The 19,646-nt window shown below is 50.6% G+C and overlaps 2 protein-coding genes across 2 annotated transcripts; both read right to left on the reverse strand.

Annotated features, from left to right (window-relative positions):
• Positions 1 to 11,568: 11,568 nt before the first annotated feature.
• On the reverse strand, positions 11,569 to 13,020 carry LOC136558237 (inositol 1,4,5-trisphosphate receptor-interacting protein-like 1). The gene has a single exon (XM_066552560.1). It carries the CDS (start codon positions 13,018 to 13,020, stop codon positions 11,569 to 11,571), a length of 1,452 nt encoding a protein of 483 aa, XP_066408657.1.
• A 4,607-nt stretch (positions 13,021 to 17,627) lies between these two features.
• On the reverse strand, positions 17,628 to 19,079 carry LOC136558238 (inositol 1,4,5-trisphosphate receptor-interacting protein-like 1). Its single transcript, XM_066552561.1, has one exon. It carries the CDS (start codon positions 19,077 to 19,079, stop codon positions 17,628 to 17,630), a length of 1,452 nt encoding a protein of 483 aa, XP_066408658.1.
• Between the last annotated feature and the right edge of the window lie 567 nt (positions 19,080 to 19,646).

Consider the following 19,646-nt stretch of genomic DNA (forward strand, 5'->3'; position numbering starts at 1 on the left):
GGTGGCTGCAGTGCTGCAAAGGGGCAGCGTTTGCTGAGCACCCAAGAGAGCAGCAAACCCAAGGCCACTGGAGGCAGGTGGAGGGAGAAAAGCTCCATACTTCAAAGCTGCTGTGTGCAGGAGAAGGCTAAAATGTGGGAGATGGTTTTCAAAAAGGTTCATCCATAGCAGCAATGCACACCTGTGGCCTAGAAGGACTTTTAGGAAAGATGAGAGGACACAGCATGTCCTCTTACAGCAGCTGAGCTGTGCTAGTCTCTCATCCGATTTCATGCACCAGAGTGTTATCTTTTTCCTGGGAAAGCCATGGAACTGGTAGAATTTAAATTATACCCCAGAGAAGCTAGCTCACTTCTCTGACAGAGGTCATAATGAGGGAGTTGGGATTCCAGTTATAGCTCAGCACAGCAGATGTAGCTGGTTTTGCAGATGATAAAAATACAGCCTTGTCTCAGGAATGCTGCAGAAGTGAGGCATGCGGGTGGCTGGCTTCTTTTTTTCAGAGCTGTTGTTTAACTCTGGCTGTACTGTGCAACAGTTGTTCCCATTGGGAAATCAATATTTACAGAGTAAACAGCAATGAGACATGGGCTGGGTGCCATCCAAGCACACAGCAGGACCTGCTCTGGTAAATGCCCACACTTCAAACTGTAAAAAATGTTACTCCTCTCTCTTTTGGGGTAGGAGTACTTTTCATTACTAGTGATGAATACTGCTTTATTTTTACTTTGCTCTGTACGCTTTCCAAGGCCGGCTTGCAAAAAAGGAGGCAGCCATTGAAACATGGAAAGCTACATTATATACTCTCCTATATCAAACACAGCTCACCTCTTCCAATAATAATTCAGTGCTCAGTGCACGGAATTAGCCACCCACCCCAAAGGAAAGCAATTTATCTGAGAAAGCAATCAGAACTAACACTTCAAATACTGAACTTCCAACTTGAGCTCCTGCTTGCTCTCATCTGTATGTTATAGAATCATAGAATTGTTTGGGTTGGAAGGGACTTTCCAAAAGACCATTTTGTTGAAACCCCCCTGCCATGAGCAGGGACACCTTCCATTAGACCAGGAGGCTCAGAGCCCCATCCAGCCTGGCCTGGGACCCTGCCAGGGACAGAACTGTTACAGGGGCCTCCTCAGGGATCTTGCAACTCCACTGCCTACAGAGACCTTTCCCTGGAGGACAAACACCAGTGACCTGGTGACCTGGCCTTCAGGGAGCAGGTCACTGAGGCTCAGCTGGGACTAACACAAACCTGGCAATGTGAGCTTGGTGCTCTGCTGTTGCCCAAGGCACTGCCAATGGAGGAATGGCACTGCCACTCTCTCACTTTACCTGGATACTACCATCAGTCCATGTCCTCTTGGATTTGCAACAACACACTTAAGCTGTCTCTGTAATACTGCCTGGCCCTGTATTCCCTCCTGTTTGCAGAGGCACAGCTGTAAGGAAAATGTTCTGTCTCTAATCTCTATTTACATAGGATGGTGATAAAGAAATTCCTCCACAATCATTTAATCTCTCTTTGGGCTGACACCACCATCTTTGCTCAGCCCAGCTCCAGAGCAGCAACACATGCAAACACCACACAGTGATTTGTGGGCTAGGGAAGGACAGTCATGTGCAAACAATCTCTGTACCAAAGTACCCCTCAAGTCTTGTGCTCAATTTTGAACCTCTCACTGCAAGAAAGACATTAAGGGGCTGGAGAGTGTCCAGGGAAGGGCAATGGAGCTGGGGAAGGGTCCGGAGAACAAGTCTGATGAGGAGCAGCTAAGGGAGCTGGAGGGATTCAGCCTGAAGAAAAGGAGCTCAAGGGGGACCTTCCCACTCTCCACAACTCCCTGAAAGGAGGGTTGAGGCAGGTGGGATGAGTATCCTCTCCCAGATCACAAGTAACAGAGGAAATGACCTCAAGTTGTATAGCAGGAGGTTTAGATTGGATATTAGGTGAAATTTCTTCACTGAAAGGATAGTCAGGCATTGAAACACGCTGTACAGGTCATGAGCTCACCTATATATGAGCTCCTATATCAAACACAGCTCACCTCACCATCCCTGGAGGTGTTCATAAAGGTGTTTGGGTGTGGCATTTTGGGACACGGTTTAGTGGTGGGCTTAGTAGTGCTGGGGTAACAGTTGGACTCAATGATCTCAGATGTATTTTCCAACCTGAACAATAATGTGATTCTAGGTTTTTTGCTGAGCACTATGAGTGAAAATGAGTCAGAAGAGTATCCCACCAGGCAGGACGATTCTGAGAGGAAGGACAGCCCCATCTTCTGGAAGCTGAGGTGATTGAAGCTCTTGCCCAATTTTGGCAAGAGATTTGTAGCTAGAAGCCTGTTTTGGGGTGGGTTTCTGCTGTAAATTCAGCTGGCTGGCTGCAGCAGTGAGGTGCCACTGGCATACGTGCTGTCCCCACCGTGAGCTGGCCTGCTGGTATCAGTAAGCTCTGAGCAAGCTCTGCATGAACTCACTGCCTGGCCCTAAAGGATTGGCAAAACAGGAAACTCTTTCAAAGGTGTCTAAGGACTTCATGTTGACATTTGAATTTCCCTTTCATATCGCTGCAGTATTTTTGTCCAGGCGCTTTATCCCTGCAGCGCAAAGCTGTCATTTATTTGTAGTCAGAGAATTTGTGCTTTTGAAATGAAAGCCAAGGCAGACAGAAAATAAAAGTATTCCAAGCCACTTTAGTGCATTAGACAAGTGTTAATTAGGGGAAGCTGAGGCTTTCAAGCCCTTGGGGTGAAGCATCTCTTGCGTACAAATAATTCAGAAAAAGGCAAAGCTGTTCTGCTTAGTGAGGTTTTTGGTTCTATACGGTTTGAGGAAAATACAGAATGTACTCATCAGTGGAAACAGAGTTATAACACAGTGAGAATAACTTTAAAGGAGCTGATGGGGTCCAAGGCCAATGCAGAATGCACGGCCACAGCTGGGAAAGCAGCATCCTTGCTCAGCCAGGCACACAAGGAGGAAAATGGGCTGAGAAAACATGGTAGGGTTATTAAGGGAGCTCCTCTGGTCACAGTCCTACCTGTGAAATGGGTTCTGTCTGCTCACAGCCTGTGATCACAGCAGCAAGCAGGGTGTATCTCACCATCTTCCCGTGAGCTTCTGGGAACCAGCTCCCAAAGCAGCAACTGGCAGTGATGGTTATTAAAAAAAAAAAAACACTCTTGAAGCTGGACGTCATGCTGGCCACACTGTCCTGCCAATTTCTGGTAGATTGTGCACTTGGAAGAACTATGGAAAAAAATCCACCAAGAATCTGAATGTAACCTCTTAGGTGAAACTCTGTCCCACTTGTTATCCATCTCAGCAAATGTTAATGCCCTGCCCCTGAATTCAAATTCCCATCAGATCCATTTTCCCCAGACAATGGCATTTTTGCCCTGGTAAACACAGAAAGTGGGCATTTTCTCAGAGGAAATTAATTTGGCTGTTTAGAAAATCCCTCCACGCACACACACACACAAAAAAAAAAGGTGGGAACAAAACCTTTTCAATAATCTGGGAAAGCATTATCACACAAAACCTTTTCTGCTAAAGGGAAACACTTTCCCCAAGCCATTGAGATGCTAAGGGACAACATATTATGTTAATATTATCTTAAATGAAGAAAATTAGATGTCCTTGCATTTAATTTTACCAGTACACAGACCTTCCACTGAAGTTCTGACTTTTATTTCAAAAGAGTGATTCATTCATTTATCTTTTGGTTCATTTTAAACTTATTTTAGGAATCATAATAAATCTCACTTTGAAAGTGCAGAATGATTAATTTCTCTACTACATTTTTGCTTTGAAGTGTCTGTTGGCTGTTAATAAAATAAGTCCTTTTGCATTTTCTTCAAAGTCACAAAACACAAATACACGTGGATGCTTTGGGCCAAAGGAGGGGGCTGAAAACCTGTCTGGCAGTGGGAATTTAGCTGAAAGGAGGAGGGAAGCTGCTGTCTTACCACTCTGGGGAAAAGTGCTGCATTTGTTCAGCCCAAACTGCTGTGTGTGGAGGCAATGAGAAAGTTGGGACTGGGTCTGCAGAGATCCTGGTTTAGAGGGTGGAGTCTTGGGCAATAAACATTACATTTTGTTAGAAAACCACTAGTGCTTTCACAGCCCAGATTTCATAAACCTAATGTCTGTCTGACTGAAAGTTAAATGCCTTACAGCCCTGCACTCAGTGTTTGCTTTGTGGTGAATGCTGTAGCAGGGTCAGTGTCCAGCTCAGAGCTGCTTTTGGAGTGTGTCTAGAAAGACTCATGCCTGTGAGACATGAAGAAATGTAGGCTCAGAGGAGCAAATTGCCAGCTGGCAGAGCTGGGCAGCCACCCTCAGGAGCCACTGGCTCAGGCTGGCTGAGGATGAGCCTCAAGTGCTCAGGAGTGAGATTTTTACTTTGTAAAAACCACAGTCAGAACAGAATGCTAAACTCAGGTGCTGATGCTCTGGACCACTGCAGTAGTGCAAAGGTCATTCCACCCTCAGAGAAGGATTTCACCAGGAACACTGGTGCTACAAAGCAATTTCCATCCCAAGCCAGCAGCTGTGCTGCCATCAGGGGAGAGAAGGGAGAAAAAAGTTGAAGCAAGTTGGAATTGAGTAAGGGATATGTCACAAAAGGAGCCCTCTCTGAAAGACATAGTTCTCAAAACCAAAAAATATTTCTTTTGCTAAAGTATTTCACATTTCTGTTAGGGAGAGTCCCGTTTAGCTGTTGCACTTCAGTCACTTAGCTGTAAACCAGAAAATACCACTGAACATTACAGATTTCCTTTTTTAAGGAGCTTAAGATCATTTGACAGTATTTCCTCAACTGACCTCCCATAGCCATCTCACAAAGTCCAACTCCCTTCTTAGAGGCAGGACACTTTGGAAGACTACATGCCCTGAAGTGTCCCACTGCAAAACTTGGGTGGGAACACAACTGGCCATGTGGGAACTGCTTGATATTAGCAGTATTGAGGGAAAGGTTTGGGCTGTGAAACCAGCTCCTGGCAGGGGAGAGAAACGTGGGGCTTTTGCACTGCACTTCCCGTGTTCCAGTGGGACAGAAGGGCTTGTTGGTGGGCAGAAGAGCTTCAGGTGGCCCGGAAGGGTTTCCATGTGAGGAGAACCTTTGTGCCAAAAACATCAGCCAATGGAATCCATGCCGTTCCAAGCAGAAGGAAAAAGCAGAATTTTCCTTGTAGAGAATTGAAAGGTTAGGAGTGAAAGTCAGTGCGGGAATGTCTCCGTATGTCCGTGTGGATTTTGCTAACCTGCAAGGCCAGAGTGTCAAGAGGGGTCTCAGCAGCCAAGAAATGCCCTCTTGCTCTGGGGCCTTCCATGGCACGGGCGGCACAAGGGAGAGAGCCCTTGCGTGGCCTTTGCCTTCAGCAAGGCCCCAGTGTGGGCAAACCCTGAATTCCCTGTGGAAGCAGCTCAGATTTACACCGCCCAGCCTGAGGGATGCCAGAGGACAGACAAGGCCAACAAAGGTGCAAGTGCAATGCAGCTTAGGCTACAGCTTTCTGCCCTTGTGTCTCTGGAGCCTTGGAGGGGAAGGCCGTGTGCCTGGCAGTGACTTTCACCAGCTCTCCTGCTAACGGGCCTGGGCACCCCAGGCCTGCTTGGTCTCAGCATAGGCTGGAGCAGGAAGAAATGATTACCTGGCTTCAGAGACCCCTGAGATGAGCAAGGACGAGGAGTGTGCAGAGAAGGCACAATCAGCACTGCACAGCTGCTTCTCTCAGCCATCAATCACAGAAAATTCAAATGTAACTATTTGGGTTTTGGGTTTTTGTTCTGTTTTGTTTGAAGCTTTTTCCCCCCCAGGAAAACGTGTGGCATTTGCCATATTGTACACCTGGATTTGAGTGGTCCATTCTCAGTGCTGCCTACATGGAACTCAAAATTGTGCCTTTGCACATCTCTTTCCCCTGTTACGATGTTTCAGTTCAAGGCACTGATGTGTAACAGCTTTTCTCTCCTCTCACTTTGAGCTCAGGAGCTGGGAGAGCCACCCACCCCCCTCCCCTGCTCTAGGTTGACCCTGGGAGGGTTCTGCAGCCGTGTAAGGTGGCATGGTGCCAGTGGCTCAGCTGCCAGCACCAGTGCCAGCCAATGTGGAAGGCTCATCTGTATGGAATGAGTCAGCTCACAGCTGCCAGCAGCTGGGCTGTGTCCTGCCCCACATTCTTCCTGCCATCAAGTCAGAGGCTGCAGCAGATGGCAGAAGGGGAAGCTAAAGGGACTTCAGCAAATCAAATCTTCTTCATGCGTGGGTTCTTTCTGTCGTCATCTGCTCCCATTGGCAGCTGGGCAAAACCTTGTCTGAAAGTAATAAAGCCCTGAAAAATATTGCAATAGTTTTAAATACGTATAATTTGCACCATAATAATACTGTAATAACTCCATTGTATGACCAACAACATTGAAACAACACAGGGTCATAACAGTGGCACACCAGCTTCTTCCATTCATTGTTACATGAAACAGTGATTCCTGAAGCATGTTGTTTGGAAATGAGCGACTTTCCCACCATTTCCTACATTTTTTGTGTTCATGTCATTTTCATCTGCTTGGCAAACGCGGTTTGGGATTGATTTGGCTAAGAGATTTTCTCTATTGCTTGGTTCAGCTGGGTTTCAGATTAGTGCTTCCTGTGATCTGCCTTCAGCTTGACCAACATGTCTTGCAGCCTGGAACTCACCTCAGAGTGGTCAAAGAATGTGAATAGGGACCAGAGACATCACAGCCTTTTCTGGAGGCAGCTCCAACCTTGGCAGAAGTAAAACAACCTATGACCTCCTGGCATGAGGCTTTCCCACAACCACTGATCCCACCAAAGCCAATTCTCCTGCTCCAAGGCTGAAGGTGAAGATGAGGAGAGCACAGGAAAAGCAGCTGCATAATGTTGAGCACTAGAGTGAAGTTGCTATTAATGACTTTACGAAATGACATTACAAAATACTCTGGATTAAAACCGGCTCCCCATCACAGTAGTATGGAATTGTTTAAGTTGAAAAAGTTCTCTAAGACTGTAGAGCGTCCAACCACAAACCTGACACTGACAAGTCCACCTTGAAACCATGTCCCCAAGTGCCACATTCACACATTCCTTAAGAGCCTCCAGACATGACAATACCATTAATTCCATGGGCAGCCTTAACAACCCTTAATAACCCTTTCAGAGGAGAATTTTTTTCCTAATACCCAATCTAAGCTTCCCCTGGCACAACTTGAGGCCATTTCCTCTTGTCCTGTCCCTTGTTCCCTGGAAGCAGAGCCTGGCCCCGACCTGGCTACTCCACCCTTCTATCAGGGATTTGTAGAGAGCAAGAAAGTCCCCCCTGACCCTCCTCTTCTCCAATCTCAGCCCCTCCAGCTCCCTCAGCTGCTCCTCATCACACCTGATCTCCAGACCCTGTCCCAGTTCCCTTCCCTGTGCTCAGCCCTTTGGGACCTGTTGCAGCATTCCACGCTCCACACAGGCATGTTTTTATCTAACCCTTGCTAGCTCTGAGTGGGAGATTAACCCCTTTTCTTTGCAGTGACCTAACTTGCAGTCTGATTGCTGGCTCTGCTTGTTTCCTTGCATTTTGCATCACCCCCACAAAAGAAAATATCACCATACGAAAGAAATCGCTGCTAGAGGGGAGTAGAGAAAGTCAGCAAGTACTTTGTGGGCAATTCTGTCCTTTATTCATCTGTGGGTGTGATTTGGGCTAGCCAAAGGATTGGAAACGGCTGCTTCCCTCTTCCCCTGCTCAGAGTGCTTTAACAAGACAAGGAACCAACTAGAAACAAGGGAAGATTGACGGCTGCTTCCCTCTTCCCCTGCTCAGAGTGCTTTAACAAGACAAGGAACCAACTAGAAACAAGGGAAGATTGACGTTCTGGAGAGCGCAAGCACGTCTGCAGCCATTCACTTGTTACACTTCTCCAGGACCAGAGTGGAATACATAAACCTCTGGCTCCAGCTAGAGGCCACTCACGGCTGGGTTGCTAAGCTGAACAGAGCTCTCCTTAGGAAGTATCACTCTGCTCTGTTAAGGTGTGTGGTAGAACAGGCCCAGTATTTCAGAGGGAATGAGAAGACCAGAGAACATAGAAATTGCTTGCTTCCCAGGAAGTGGCTGAACACTGCTCGTCTGTGAGAAGTAGACATTAAATGTTTTTTTCTCCTTTACTTCTCTGTGCACAAACTCTGTTTTTTCACCTTAGACAAAACTGAGTACTTGTTCTCCATCTTATTTTCTCTCCCCTGTCCCCCTAGGAAGGGAAGTGACTGAGTGGCTCGGTGAACACCTGGTATTCAGCCAAGGTGAACCCACTACAGCCATCTTAAAAAAGGGTAGAAAGGAACACTCTGGAAATGACCAACATGTCAGCCTCACCTCTGTTCCTGGCAAGATCACAGATCACATCCTCCTTGAAGCTATGCTAAAGGCACATGGAAAACAGGGAGGTGATTAAGGACAGCCAAGCGTAAATCCTGCCTGACCTACCCAGTGGCCTTCTGTGACAGAGCCAGAACATGAAGGGACAAGGGAAGGGCTACAGGAGTCATTTATCTGGACTTCTGTAAAGCCTTTGCCATGATCCCCACAACATCTTATCTATATTAGAGATGGACTTGATGCCTGGACTGCTGGATGGATAAGAAATTGCATGCACAGTGCTTCCAGAGGTCAACAGCTCAGAGTCAGGAGGGACATGGGTGACCAGTGGTGTCCCCCAAGGGTCTATTCTGGGAGCAGTGATTCTTAATATCTTCATTAATGCTGTAGACAAAGGAAGCGAGGGCATCCTCAGAAGATTTGCTGATATCACCAAGCAGAGTGGAGCAGTAGCCACACCTGAAGGATAGAACACCAACCACAGAGATGTGGACATGCGCAAGGAGTGAAACCATGGAAATCTCATGTGGTTTTAAAAAATCTAAGTACAAGGCCCTGCACCTGGTTAAGGGTAGGCCCCAGGATACATCAAGGCAGAGTCTGGCCCATGGGCACAAAGAGGGTGGGAGGAGATCCTGCCTGACCATGTTGGATCTGCCTGTTGGGTCTGCCTGAGGGAAGTCAGGCTGTAGCTGCAGCCATGTGTGCCCCTATATCTGTGCCCGGCTGTAGAGAGCTTTTTGGATAATTGGTTAGCTGAGAAAGGCCATTTCGATGTGATACTGATGGATAAGGATAGGGGAAAAAAAGCTGGGAATTATGTAACCGGTGTCCAATCACTGACAAAGGTCATAGTGACCTTCGCTGAAATGGGAAGACGGGGAAGAAAGTCGCTTGCCAGAAAATGTAGATATCCTAGGTAGAGAAGCTAGAAGAATGCAAACATAGAAACAAAATAATCATTAGAGCATAGAAGTAGGTGTGGTTCATCTAAGTGTGCTTTAACCAATAATGAGCTCAGCTTTTGCAATATGTATAAGCTTCATTAACACCAATATAAATATGTGTGAGCTTTCAATAAACTTTGGGATTTGCCATTCACGCATATTGTATGAGGCATTTCTTCCGCCGTTCACGACACCCGGCACTGCCGGCCCTGCTGCCCTGCTCCCGGAGCCCTGTCCCCGGGCAGAGCCGCTCCCTGGCCGGGCACAGCCCCATGGGCTGCTCCCTGCTGCGGCCTGGGCCGGCCCCAGAGCCGGCTCCCCCTGCGGCTGGCCCCGGGCCGGCCGCGTGTCCCCAGCCGGCTGTGCCCGGGCAGCTGCCTCAGCCGTGAGGGCTGCAGAGCTGCGGGAGCCCAGGCCTCTCTGCCGGCCGCCCTGCAGAGCTCCCAGCTCCAGCTGGCAGGGCCTCGGTGCCCGCCCTGTGCCCTCCCACACGCACAGACAGCCCAGGCCCCGCTTGCTGCCCTCATGGCGGCACTCCTGGCCCCAGCGCTCTCCAAGGCCTTCTCCAGGGGCGCCTTCCTGCGGCCTTTCAGTCCCTGCCCGGGAGCCAGCAGAGACCTGCACAGGGGCTCTTGGCAAGGGCCCTCAGGGACAGCGCCAGGGCCAGTGGCTTCCCAGCGACACAGGACGGCCTTAGGCTGGTGATGGGCAAGGAATTCTGGCCTCAGAGGCTGCTGAGGCCTGGCCCACGCTGCCCACGGGAGCTGTGGCTGCCCCATCCCTGGCCGTGTTCCAGGCCAGCTTGGATGCGCCTTGTGGCAACCTGGCCTGGCGGAAGGTGTCCCTGCCCTTGGCAGCAGGGCTGGAACAAGACAATTTCTAAGGACCCTTCCAAGCCAAGCCATTCTGGGATTCTGTGATCTGAGGGGTTGGCTTGGCTTGGCTTAATTTCTGCTTAGAGCCAATTCAGCACTCTCAGTTTGGTTGACTTCAAGGCGTCTGTTCAAGATCCCAGATTCACAGTGGGTGACATTTACCACTACTCTAGGCCTTGCTGAGATCAATAAAGTCTTGCACACAGCAGATCCTGTAAAGTTGCATTTTATTGAAACAAGAGCAAAGAATTTTCCAGCTCACCGCTCTTAAATGCACGAACTATAGGGCATATATATGGTTCACAACAGATAGCAACAGTAGATATGGCTATATATGTATCTAAAAATTGCATCAATAACGTAATATATTCTAATATATTAGAGGCATGGGGTAATATATACGGGCATGGGGTGTATAATACATCTGATACAGTTCTATTCAAATCTAATTTTAACAGCATATATATATCATATGTATCTTATCTGTGTTATAAATATCTCTCTTTTATGGAACACCTTCCAGACATAAACATACTAAAACCAACAATATGTGTCACAACAGATAGACACACTAAATAAGGCCTCTACTGTTAGTATTTACACATAATTACAGATTCAACTCTTTAAAATTACTTTTTATCCTGACATCATAACTACATATTTCATATAGTTTATATTATTTCTCTTAGTATATTGTTTTGGTTGATGGTAGTTTAGTAGTATATCTAATTTATAAATATTATAGTCTATAATAGGAATACACTATATATCTATGAAATAAAAATCTGGATTCCTTCGTATACAAAACTTCAGGCCAGCTCCAACGCCGTTGTTCCAACGCTGACGTCAAGATGTCCCTTCCAGGAACATAGAGAGACTCCATCCGTTGACTGATCCTCGGCCAGCAGCGCCCGCTTTTTCTCTTGGTCCTTTTTGCCCCATTTTTTTTCTCTTTCTCTGTCCCACATTCACACTACTTCCACGCTCTAGATTTTGCCCCTTTTCAAAGGCCAGGAAAGACTGCATGTTGCAGGTCGGCTTTGGAGGCTTTAGCCCTGCACGTGTTCTCTTCATGTGCTTTTTCAGGCATGGGAGAGTAGTGGTAAGCAGGGCTGAATGCGGTCTGGGTGCTTTTTTTGGAAAATGAAATTACAGAAAGACCTGGTATAAAACCACCCAGGGCCCTCCACCTGCTGAGGCGGCAGGAGAGCCAGTGGGACCTTCACCAGAGCCTTTGCACGCAACCTCTTCTCAGCCAAATCTGGACCGCAAGGTGGTTCTCTGCTGCCAGCTGTGAACAGCACAAGCACAGCTCTGTGCTCACAGCCATGACTCCTCCCCTTCATAGGGTCAATCTTCAGCAAGAAGGATTCTTTTGTACCACCTTTTCAGAACCCGGTACTCATGGATGGCCTGGGCGTGGGCATCCGGCTGCTGCGCCAGGCGAAGGAGAAGATTGTACGTCCCACACGTTTGAACATCTGCAGGTACATGGATGTGCTGAGGGAGCGTCGGGTTCCCCACAATGAAGTGGTTGAGGCGTTTGGCTTGCACACAGAAGCGCAGGCTCTTGATGATATCCTGCAGTCGTTCTAGGAGGTCTCTCCTGCACCACGATGAGACGGGTCTGACATTGAGCAGGTGCATGACAATGGTCTTCATGGTGTAGGTGGAAAAGCTGAAGCCCAGCGGAAGTCGGGTGAAGAACTGCAGGCATTTCAGGTGCAAGCTGTCAGGAGGCGCCTGCCTGGCAATGTGCTTGAAGAATTCAGCCTCTGCCACAGCATAAGACTCGGGCCAGATTGTGCTTGCTGTGTGGGCCTCTCTGGTCTGGCTGCTGACGAAGACGGCTGAGTCGTCTCTCCGCACCCCGAAGAGCATCTCAATCCTGAAGCTTTCCCTGCCGTTGGTCACCTTGAATTGGCAGGAGCGCGTGGAGGGCAGCAGCACTAAGTGCCAGTTGTGTGACTGAGGCAAAGCTGGCCAGATTGCTCTCACCAGCTGGTAGAACCAGCGGGCAGTTTTCTGCACGTCCAGGTAGGAGCCGGTGCACAGGGTGTGCAGGAGGCTGGGACCCTGATTCCTCCTCAGCTCCTCCTCAGGCTGGTGCAGGAAGCACAGCATGTCCTCAGCCTGCTGCTCCCTCCTGCAGGTGCACTCCAGCTGCACGCGGACACGGAAGTTCCTCACGGGCCTCTGCCCTGCACTGTCCAGCTCCAGGTGGAAGCTGTGGCCTCGGGGAGGAGTCATGGGGATGAGCACGCGGTACACCACGTCCTCCTCACGGGGACTCCAGCCCTCAAAGGCACTGCCCACCCCGATGGCTCGTTGCAGGACTGGGTAGAAACTGTTTGACAAGACGTGTCCAAAATAAACCGTGTAATTGTCCATCAGGTTAGTTGTCCACTGACAGCCTCTCTGCAGGTCCTGTACAGGCCACCGGATGCGCTGCATTATAAGTCGTCCAACGCGATCGTCAAAATCATCTTCTACTTGGACTGCAATTGCAACATCGTTGTTTGCTGCAATTTCAGCCTCATTGACAGCTTCGTTTCCAACATCGTCTTCTTCATTTGCAGCAACATTGCCCGCTTCCTCTTCATTTGCACCACGGTTTTCTTCTTCATCCTCCTCTCTCCTCAGGCTGCTTTTCCACCCAATAAACCACAGGACCAAGATGTAGACCAGGAGCACAGCAACAGCTAAGAGCAGCAAGAACTGCACCTGCTGCTGGCTATGCCGCTCCACCTCCTGCTCCAGCTGAAGCCTCTCCCGTTCCAGGTGTTTGGCACGCACTTCCATGCGCAGACGTGTTTCCTCATCCAATCCCTCAGCCACGGGCTGTGGGTACTGGATGAGGCTTTTCAAGAGCGTGAAAAAGAACGCCATGGGAGCCATGGTCTGCAGGAGGAGGGAGAGAAGTCTGTGAGTGGGGCGGGGAGGGAGGGAACTGCTGCTTGCTGGATAGAGGCCAGGATCCTCAGGGATCTGGGCGTAGGAAGCACAGGGCCACAGACAGCATGCAGGCAGCAAGGCCTGTCTCCGTGCCCCAGCAGCAGCAGCAGCAGCAGCAGCCACCCTGTGGCCTGCCCAAGGCTCTCCCATGGGGGGCTGTCCCTGCATGCAGAAGGAGAACCCAGCCCCAGGTGCAGCATTTCTGGCCCAGCCCTTGTTCCCAGCCCAGCCTCCCCGCCACGTGTGTACTCACCGCTTGCCAAAGCAATGCAGGGCCAGCGTTACCTGCTGGGGCCTTTTAGAGCTGCCCCCATTGTGACACGTCCCCCGTGACGTCACACGTGTCACAGCATGTCACAACCCAGCCAGCCCCACCCTTTTGCCCTGAGCCAACTCCTGGCTCAGGCACTCAGAGTGGCCCTGGTGTACTGCTTAGTGCTGCCCTTGTTGGGGGAAGCTTTTCCAAAGGATTTCCCATTGTTCTCTCTTTTTGTCATTCTTTTCATCGGCCCTTTACTGGCAATCTCATAGACATCCCTGTTGGAAGGCACCCTTGAGGATCATTGACTCTAAGCTTTGACTCCTCGCTGGTTGAGCTACACTGAAATCTAGGTGTCAGCGCGGTTGAAAACGTCCCTGAAGATCACACAGTGCAGCTGCAAACTTAACACTGCCTACTGCTCCAATCAGCCAGGTCCCCAAATGCCACATCAACAAGACTGTTCTACCTCTCTGAGGGTGGTCACTCCGAGCCATTTCCCTAGGCAGCCTGTTCCCAAGCTTGACACCTTTTGCTTGAGGGAATATTTCCTAGAGATGCAATCGAAACCTCCCCTAGCGCAACTTGAGGTCATTTTCCTCTGCTCATACTGTGTGTTCCCTGGGCTGATAGAATGACTCCCACTAAGCTACAACCTCCCTTCTGGGGCCATCTGCATCGTGTCCGGCATTTGAGCTGTGAAACCAGCTCCTGGCAGGGGAGAGAAATGTGGGGCTTTTGCACTGCACTTCCCGTGGGACAGAATGGGTTCTCAGTGGGCAGAAGAATTTCAGGTTGCCCGGAAGGGTTTCCATGTGAGGAGAACCTTTGTGCCAAAAACATCAGCCAAGGGAATCCATGGCCTTCAGAGCAGAAGGAAAAAGCAGAATTTTCCTTGTAGAGAATTGAAAGGTTAGGAGTGAAAGTCAGTGCGGGAATGTCTCCGTATGTCCGTGTGGATTTTGCTAACCTGCAAGGCCAGAGTGTCAAGAGGGGTCTCAGCAGCCAAGAAATGCCTTCTTGCTCTGGGGCCTTCCATGGCACGGGCGGCACAAGGGAGAGAGCCCTTGCGTGGCCTTTGCCTTCAGCAAGGCCCCAGTGTGGGCAAACCCTGAATTCCCTGTGGAAGCAGCTCAGATTTACACCGCCCAGCCTGAGGGATGCCAGAGGACAGACAAGGCCAACAAAGGTGCAAGTGCAATGCAGCTTAGGCTACAGCTTTCTGCCCTTGTGTCTCTGGAGCCTTGGAGGGGAAGGCCGTGTGCCTGGCAGTGACTTTCACCAGCTCTCCTGCTAACGGGCCTGGGCACCCCAGGCCTGCTTGGTCTCAGCACAGGCTGGAGCAGGAAGAAATGATTACCTGGCTTCAGAGACCCCTGAGACAAGCATAGATGATGAGTATGCAGAGAAGGCACAATCAGCACTGCACAGCTGCTTCTCTAAGCCATCAATCACAAAATATTCCAACATTACTCTTTGATTTTGGGGACTTTGTTGTGTTTCATTTAAAGCTTTTTCCCCCCCAGGAAAACGTGTGGCATTTGCCATATTGTACACCTGGATTTGAGTGGTCCATTCTCAGTGCTGCCTACATGGAACTCAAAATTGTGCCTTTGCACATCTCTTTCCCCTGTTACGATGTTTCAGTTCAAGGCACTGATGGGTAACAGCTTTTCTCTCCTCTCACCTTGAGCTCAAGAGCTGGGAGAGCCACCCACCCCCCTCCTGTGACACAGCCTGAGCCTTCAAGTCTTCTGCAGTAGTGTAAGGTGGCATGGTGCCAGTGGCTCGGCTGCCAGCACTGGTGCTCGCCATGGTGGAAGGCTCATCTGTACGGAATAAGTCAGCTCACAGCTGCCAGCAGCTGGGCTGTGTCCCACTCCACATTGGTCCTGCTATCAAGTCGCAGGGCACAAACCTAACACAGACAAGTTCAACTCGCAACCATGTCCCCGAGTGCCGCTGCCACACATTGCTGAAGTGGCTCAAGCAAGGACAATTGCACCAATTCCTCGGGCAGCCACTCTTGTCCTCTCCCTTGGTTCCTGGGAGCAGAGGCTGGCCTGCACCAGCCCCACCCTGCTGTGTGGGAGCTGCAGAGAGTGAGAAGGCTCCTGCGTGATCCTGACTGTGGCTGCAGCCATGTGTGCACCTGTGTCTGTGCCCGGCACTGCCGGCCCTGCTGCCCTGCTCCCGGAGCCCTGTCCCCGGGCAGAGCCGCTCCCTGGCCGGGCACAGCCCCATGGGCTGCTCCCTGCTGCGGCCTGGGCCGGCCCCAGAGCCGGCTCCCCCTGCGGCTGGCCCCGGGCCGGCCGCGTGTCCCCAGCCGGCTGTGCCCGGGCAGCTGCCTCAGCCGTGAGGGCTGCAGAGCTGCGGGAGCCCAGGCCTCTCTGCCGGCCGCCCTGCAGAGCTCCCAGCTCCAGCTGGCAGGGCCTCGGTGCCCGCCCTGTGCCCTCCCACACGCACAGACAGCCCAGGCCCCGCTTGCTGCCCTCATGGCGGCACTCCTGGCCCCAGCGCTCTCCAAGGCCTTCTCCAGGGGCGCCTTCCTGCGGCCTTTCGGTCCCTGCCCGGGAGCCAGCAGAGACCTGCACAGGGGCTCTTGGCAAAGGCCCGCAGGGACAGCGCCAGGGCCAGTGGCTTCCCAGCGACACAGGACGGCCTTAGGCTGGTGATGGGCAAGGAATTCTGGCCTCAGAGGCTGCTGAGGCCTGGCCCACGCTGCCCACGGGAGCTGTGGCTGCCCCATCCCTGGCCGTGTTCCAGGCCAGCTTGGATGCGCCTTGTGGCAACCTGGCCTGGCGGAAGGTGTCCCTGCCCTTGGCAGCAGGGCTGGAACAAGACAATTTCTAAGGACCCTTCCAAGCCAAGCCATTCTGGGATTCTGTGATCTGAGGGGCTGGCTTGGCTTGGCTTAATTTCTGCTTAGAGCCAATTCAGCACTCTCAGTTTGGTTGACTTCAAGGCGTCTGTTCAAGATCCCAGATTCACAGTGGGTGACATTTACCACTACTCTAGGCCTTGCTGAGATCAATAAAGTCTTGCACACAGCAGATCCTGTAAAATTGCATTTTATTGAAACAAGAGCAAAGAATTTTCCAGCTCACCGCTCTTAAGTGCGCTAACTATAGGGCATATATATGGTTCATAACAGATAGCAACAGTAGATATGGCTATATATGTATCTAAAAATTGCATGAGTAACGTAATATATTCTAATATATTATAGGCATGGGGTAATATATACAGGCATAGGGTATATAATACATATTACACAGTTCTATTCAAATCTAATTTTAACAGCATGTATATATCATATGTATCTTATCTATGTTAGAAATACCTCTCTTTTATGGAACACCTTCCAGACATAAACATACTAAAACCAACAATATGTGTCATAACAGATAGTGACACTAAATATGGCCTCTACTGTTAGTATTTACACATAATTACAGATTCAACTCTTTAAAATTACTTTTTATCCTGACATCATAACTACACATTTCATATATTTTATATTATTTCTCTTAGTATATTGTTTTGGTTGATGGTAGTTTAGTAGTATATCTAATTTATAAATATTATAGTCTATAATAGGAATACACTATATATCTATGAAATAAAAATCTGGATTCCTTCGTATACAAAATTTCCGGCCAGCTCCAACGCCGTTGTTCCAACGCTGACGTCAAGATGTCCCTTCCAGGAACATAGAGAGACTCCATCCGTTGACTGATCCTCGGCCAGCAGCGCCCGCTTTTTCTCTTGGTCCTTTTTGCCCCATTTTTTTTCTCTTTCTCTGTCCCACATTCACACTACTTCCACGCTCTAGATTTTGCCCCTTTTCAAAGGCCAGGAAAGACTGCATGTTGCAGGTCGGCTTTGGAGGCTTTAGCCCTGCACGTGTTCTCTTCATGTGCTTTTTCAGGCATGGGAGAGTAGTGGTAAGCAGGGCTGAATGCGGTCTGGGTGCTTTTTTTGGAAAATGAAATTACAGAAAGACCTGGTATAAAACCACCCAGGGCCCTCCACCTGCTGAGGCGGCAGGAGAGCCAGTGGGACCTTCACCAGAGCCTTTGCACGCAACCTCTTCTCAGCCAAATCTGGACCGCAAGGTGGTTCTCTGCTGCCAGCTGTGAACAGCACAAGCACAGCTCTGTGCTCACAGCCATGACTCCTCCCCTTCATAGGGTCAATCTTCAGCAAGAAGGATTCTTTTGTACCACCTTTTCAGAACCCGGTACTCATGGATGGCCTGGGCGTGGGCATCCGGCTGCTGCGCCAGGCGAAGGAGAAGATTGTACGTCCCACACGTTTGAACATCTGCAGGTACATGGATGTGCTGAGGGAGCGTCGGGTTCCCCACAATGAAGTGGTTGAGGCGTTTGGCTTGCACACAGAAGCGCAGGCTCTTGATGATATCCTGCAGTCGTTCTAGGAGGTCTCTCCTGCACCACGATGAGACGGGTCTGACATTGAGCAGGTGCATGACAATGGTCTTCATGGTGTAGGTGGAAAAGCTGAAGCCCAGCGGAAGTCGGGTGAAGAACTGCAGGCATTTCAGGTGCAAGCTGTCAGGAGGCGCCTGCCTGGCAATGTGCTTGAAGAATTCAGCCTCTGCCACAGCATAAGACTCGGGCCAGATTGTGCTTGCTGTGTGGGCCTCTCTGGTCTGGCTGCTGACGAAGACGGCTGAGTCGTCTCTCCGCACCCCGAAGAGCATCTCAATCCTGAAGCTTTCCCTGCCGTTGGTCACCTTGAATTGGCAGGAGCGCGTGGAGGGCAGCAGCACTAAGTGCCAGTTGTGTGACTGAGGCAAAGCTGGCCAGATTGCTCTCACCAGCTGGTAGAACCAGCGGGCAGTTTTCTGCACGTCCAGGTAGGAGCCGGTGCACAGGGTGTGCAGGAGGCTGGGACCCTGATTCCTCCTCAGCTCCTCCTCAGGCTGGTGCAGGAAGCACAGCATGTCCTCAGCCTGCTGCTCCCTCCTGCAGGTGCACTCCAGCTGCACGCGGACACGGAAGTTCCTCACGGGCCTCTGCCCTGCACTGTCCAGCTCCAGGTGGAAGCTGTGGCCTCGGGGAGGAGTCATGGGGATGAGCACGCGGTACACCACGTCCTCCTCACGGGGACTCCAGCCCTCAAAGGCACTGCCCACCCCGATGGCTCGTTGCAAGACTGGGTAGAAACTGTTTGACAAGACGTGTCCAAAATAAACCGTGTAATTGTCCATCAGGTTAGTTGTCCACTGACAGCCTCTCTGCAGGTCCTGTACAGGCCACCGGATGCGCTGCATTATAAGTCGTCCAACGCGATCGTCAAAATCATCTTCTACTTGGACTGCAATTGCAACATCGTTGTTTGCTGCAATTTCAGCCTCATTGACAGCTTCGTTTCCAACATCGTCTTCTTCATTTGCAGCAACATTGCCCGCTTCCTCTTCATTTGCACCACGGTTTTCTTCTTCATCCTCCTCTCTCCTCAGGCTGCTTTTCCACCCAATAAACCACAGGACCAAGATGTAGACCAGGAGCACAGCAACAGCTAAGAGCAGCAAGAACTGCACCTGCTGCTGGCTATGCCGCTCCACCTCCTGCTCCAGCTGAAGCCTCTCCCGTTCCAGGTGTTTGGCACGCACTTCCATGCGCAGACGTGTTTCCTCATCCAATCCCTCAGCCACGGGCTGTGGGTACTGGATGAGGCTTTTCAAGAGCGTGAAAAAGAACGCCATGGGAGCCATGGTCTGCAGGAGGAGGGAGAGAAGTCTGTGAGTGGGGCGGGGAGGGAGGGAACTGCTGCTTGCTGGATAGAGGCCAGGATCCTCAGGGATCTGGGCGTAGGAAGCACAGGGCCACAGACAGCATGCAGGCAGCAAGGCCTGTCTCCGTGCCCCAGCAGCAGCAGCAGCAGCAGCAGCAGCCACCCTGTGGCCTGCCCAAGGCTCTCCCATGGGGGGCTGTCCCTGCATGCAGAAGGAGAACCCAGCCCCAGGTGCAGCATTTCTGCCCCAGCCCTTGTTCCCAGTCCAGCCTCCCCGCCACGTGTGTACTCACCGCTTGCCAAAGCAATGCAGGGCCAGCGTTACCTGCTGGGGCCTTTTAGAGCTGTCCCCATTGTGACACGTCCCCCGTGACGTCACACGTGTCACAGCATGTCACAACCCAGCCAGCCCCACCCTTTTGCCCTGAGCCAACTCCTGGCTCAGGCACTC

Source organism: Molothrus aeneus, chromosome 6 (assembly GCF_037042795.1).
Source record: "Molothrus aeneus isolate 106 chromosome 6, BPBGC_Maene_1.0, whole genome shotgun sequence".
Taxonomy (NCBI): Eukaryota; Metazoa; Chordata; class Aves; order Passeriformes; family Icteridae; genus Molothrus; species Molothrus aeneus.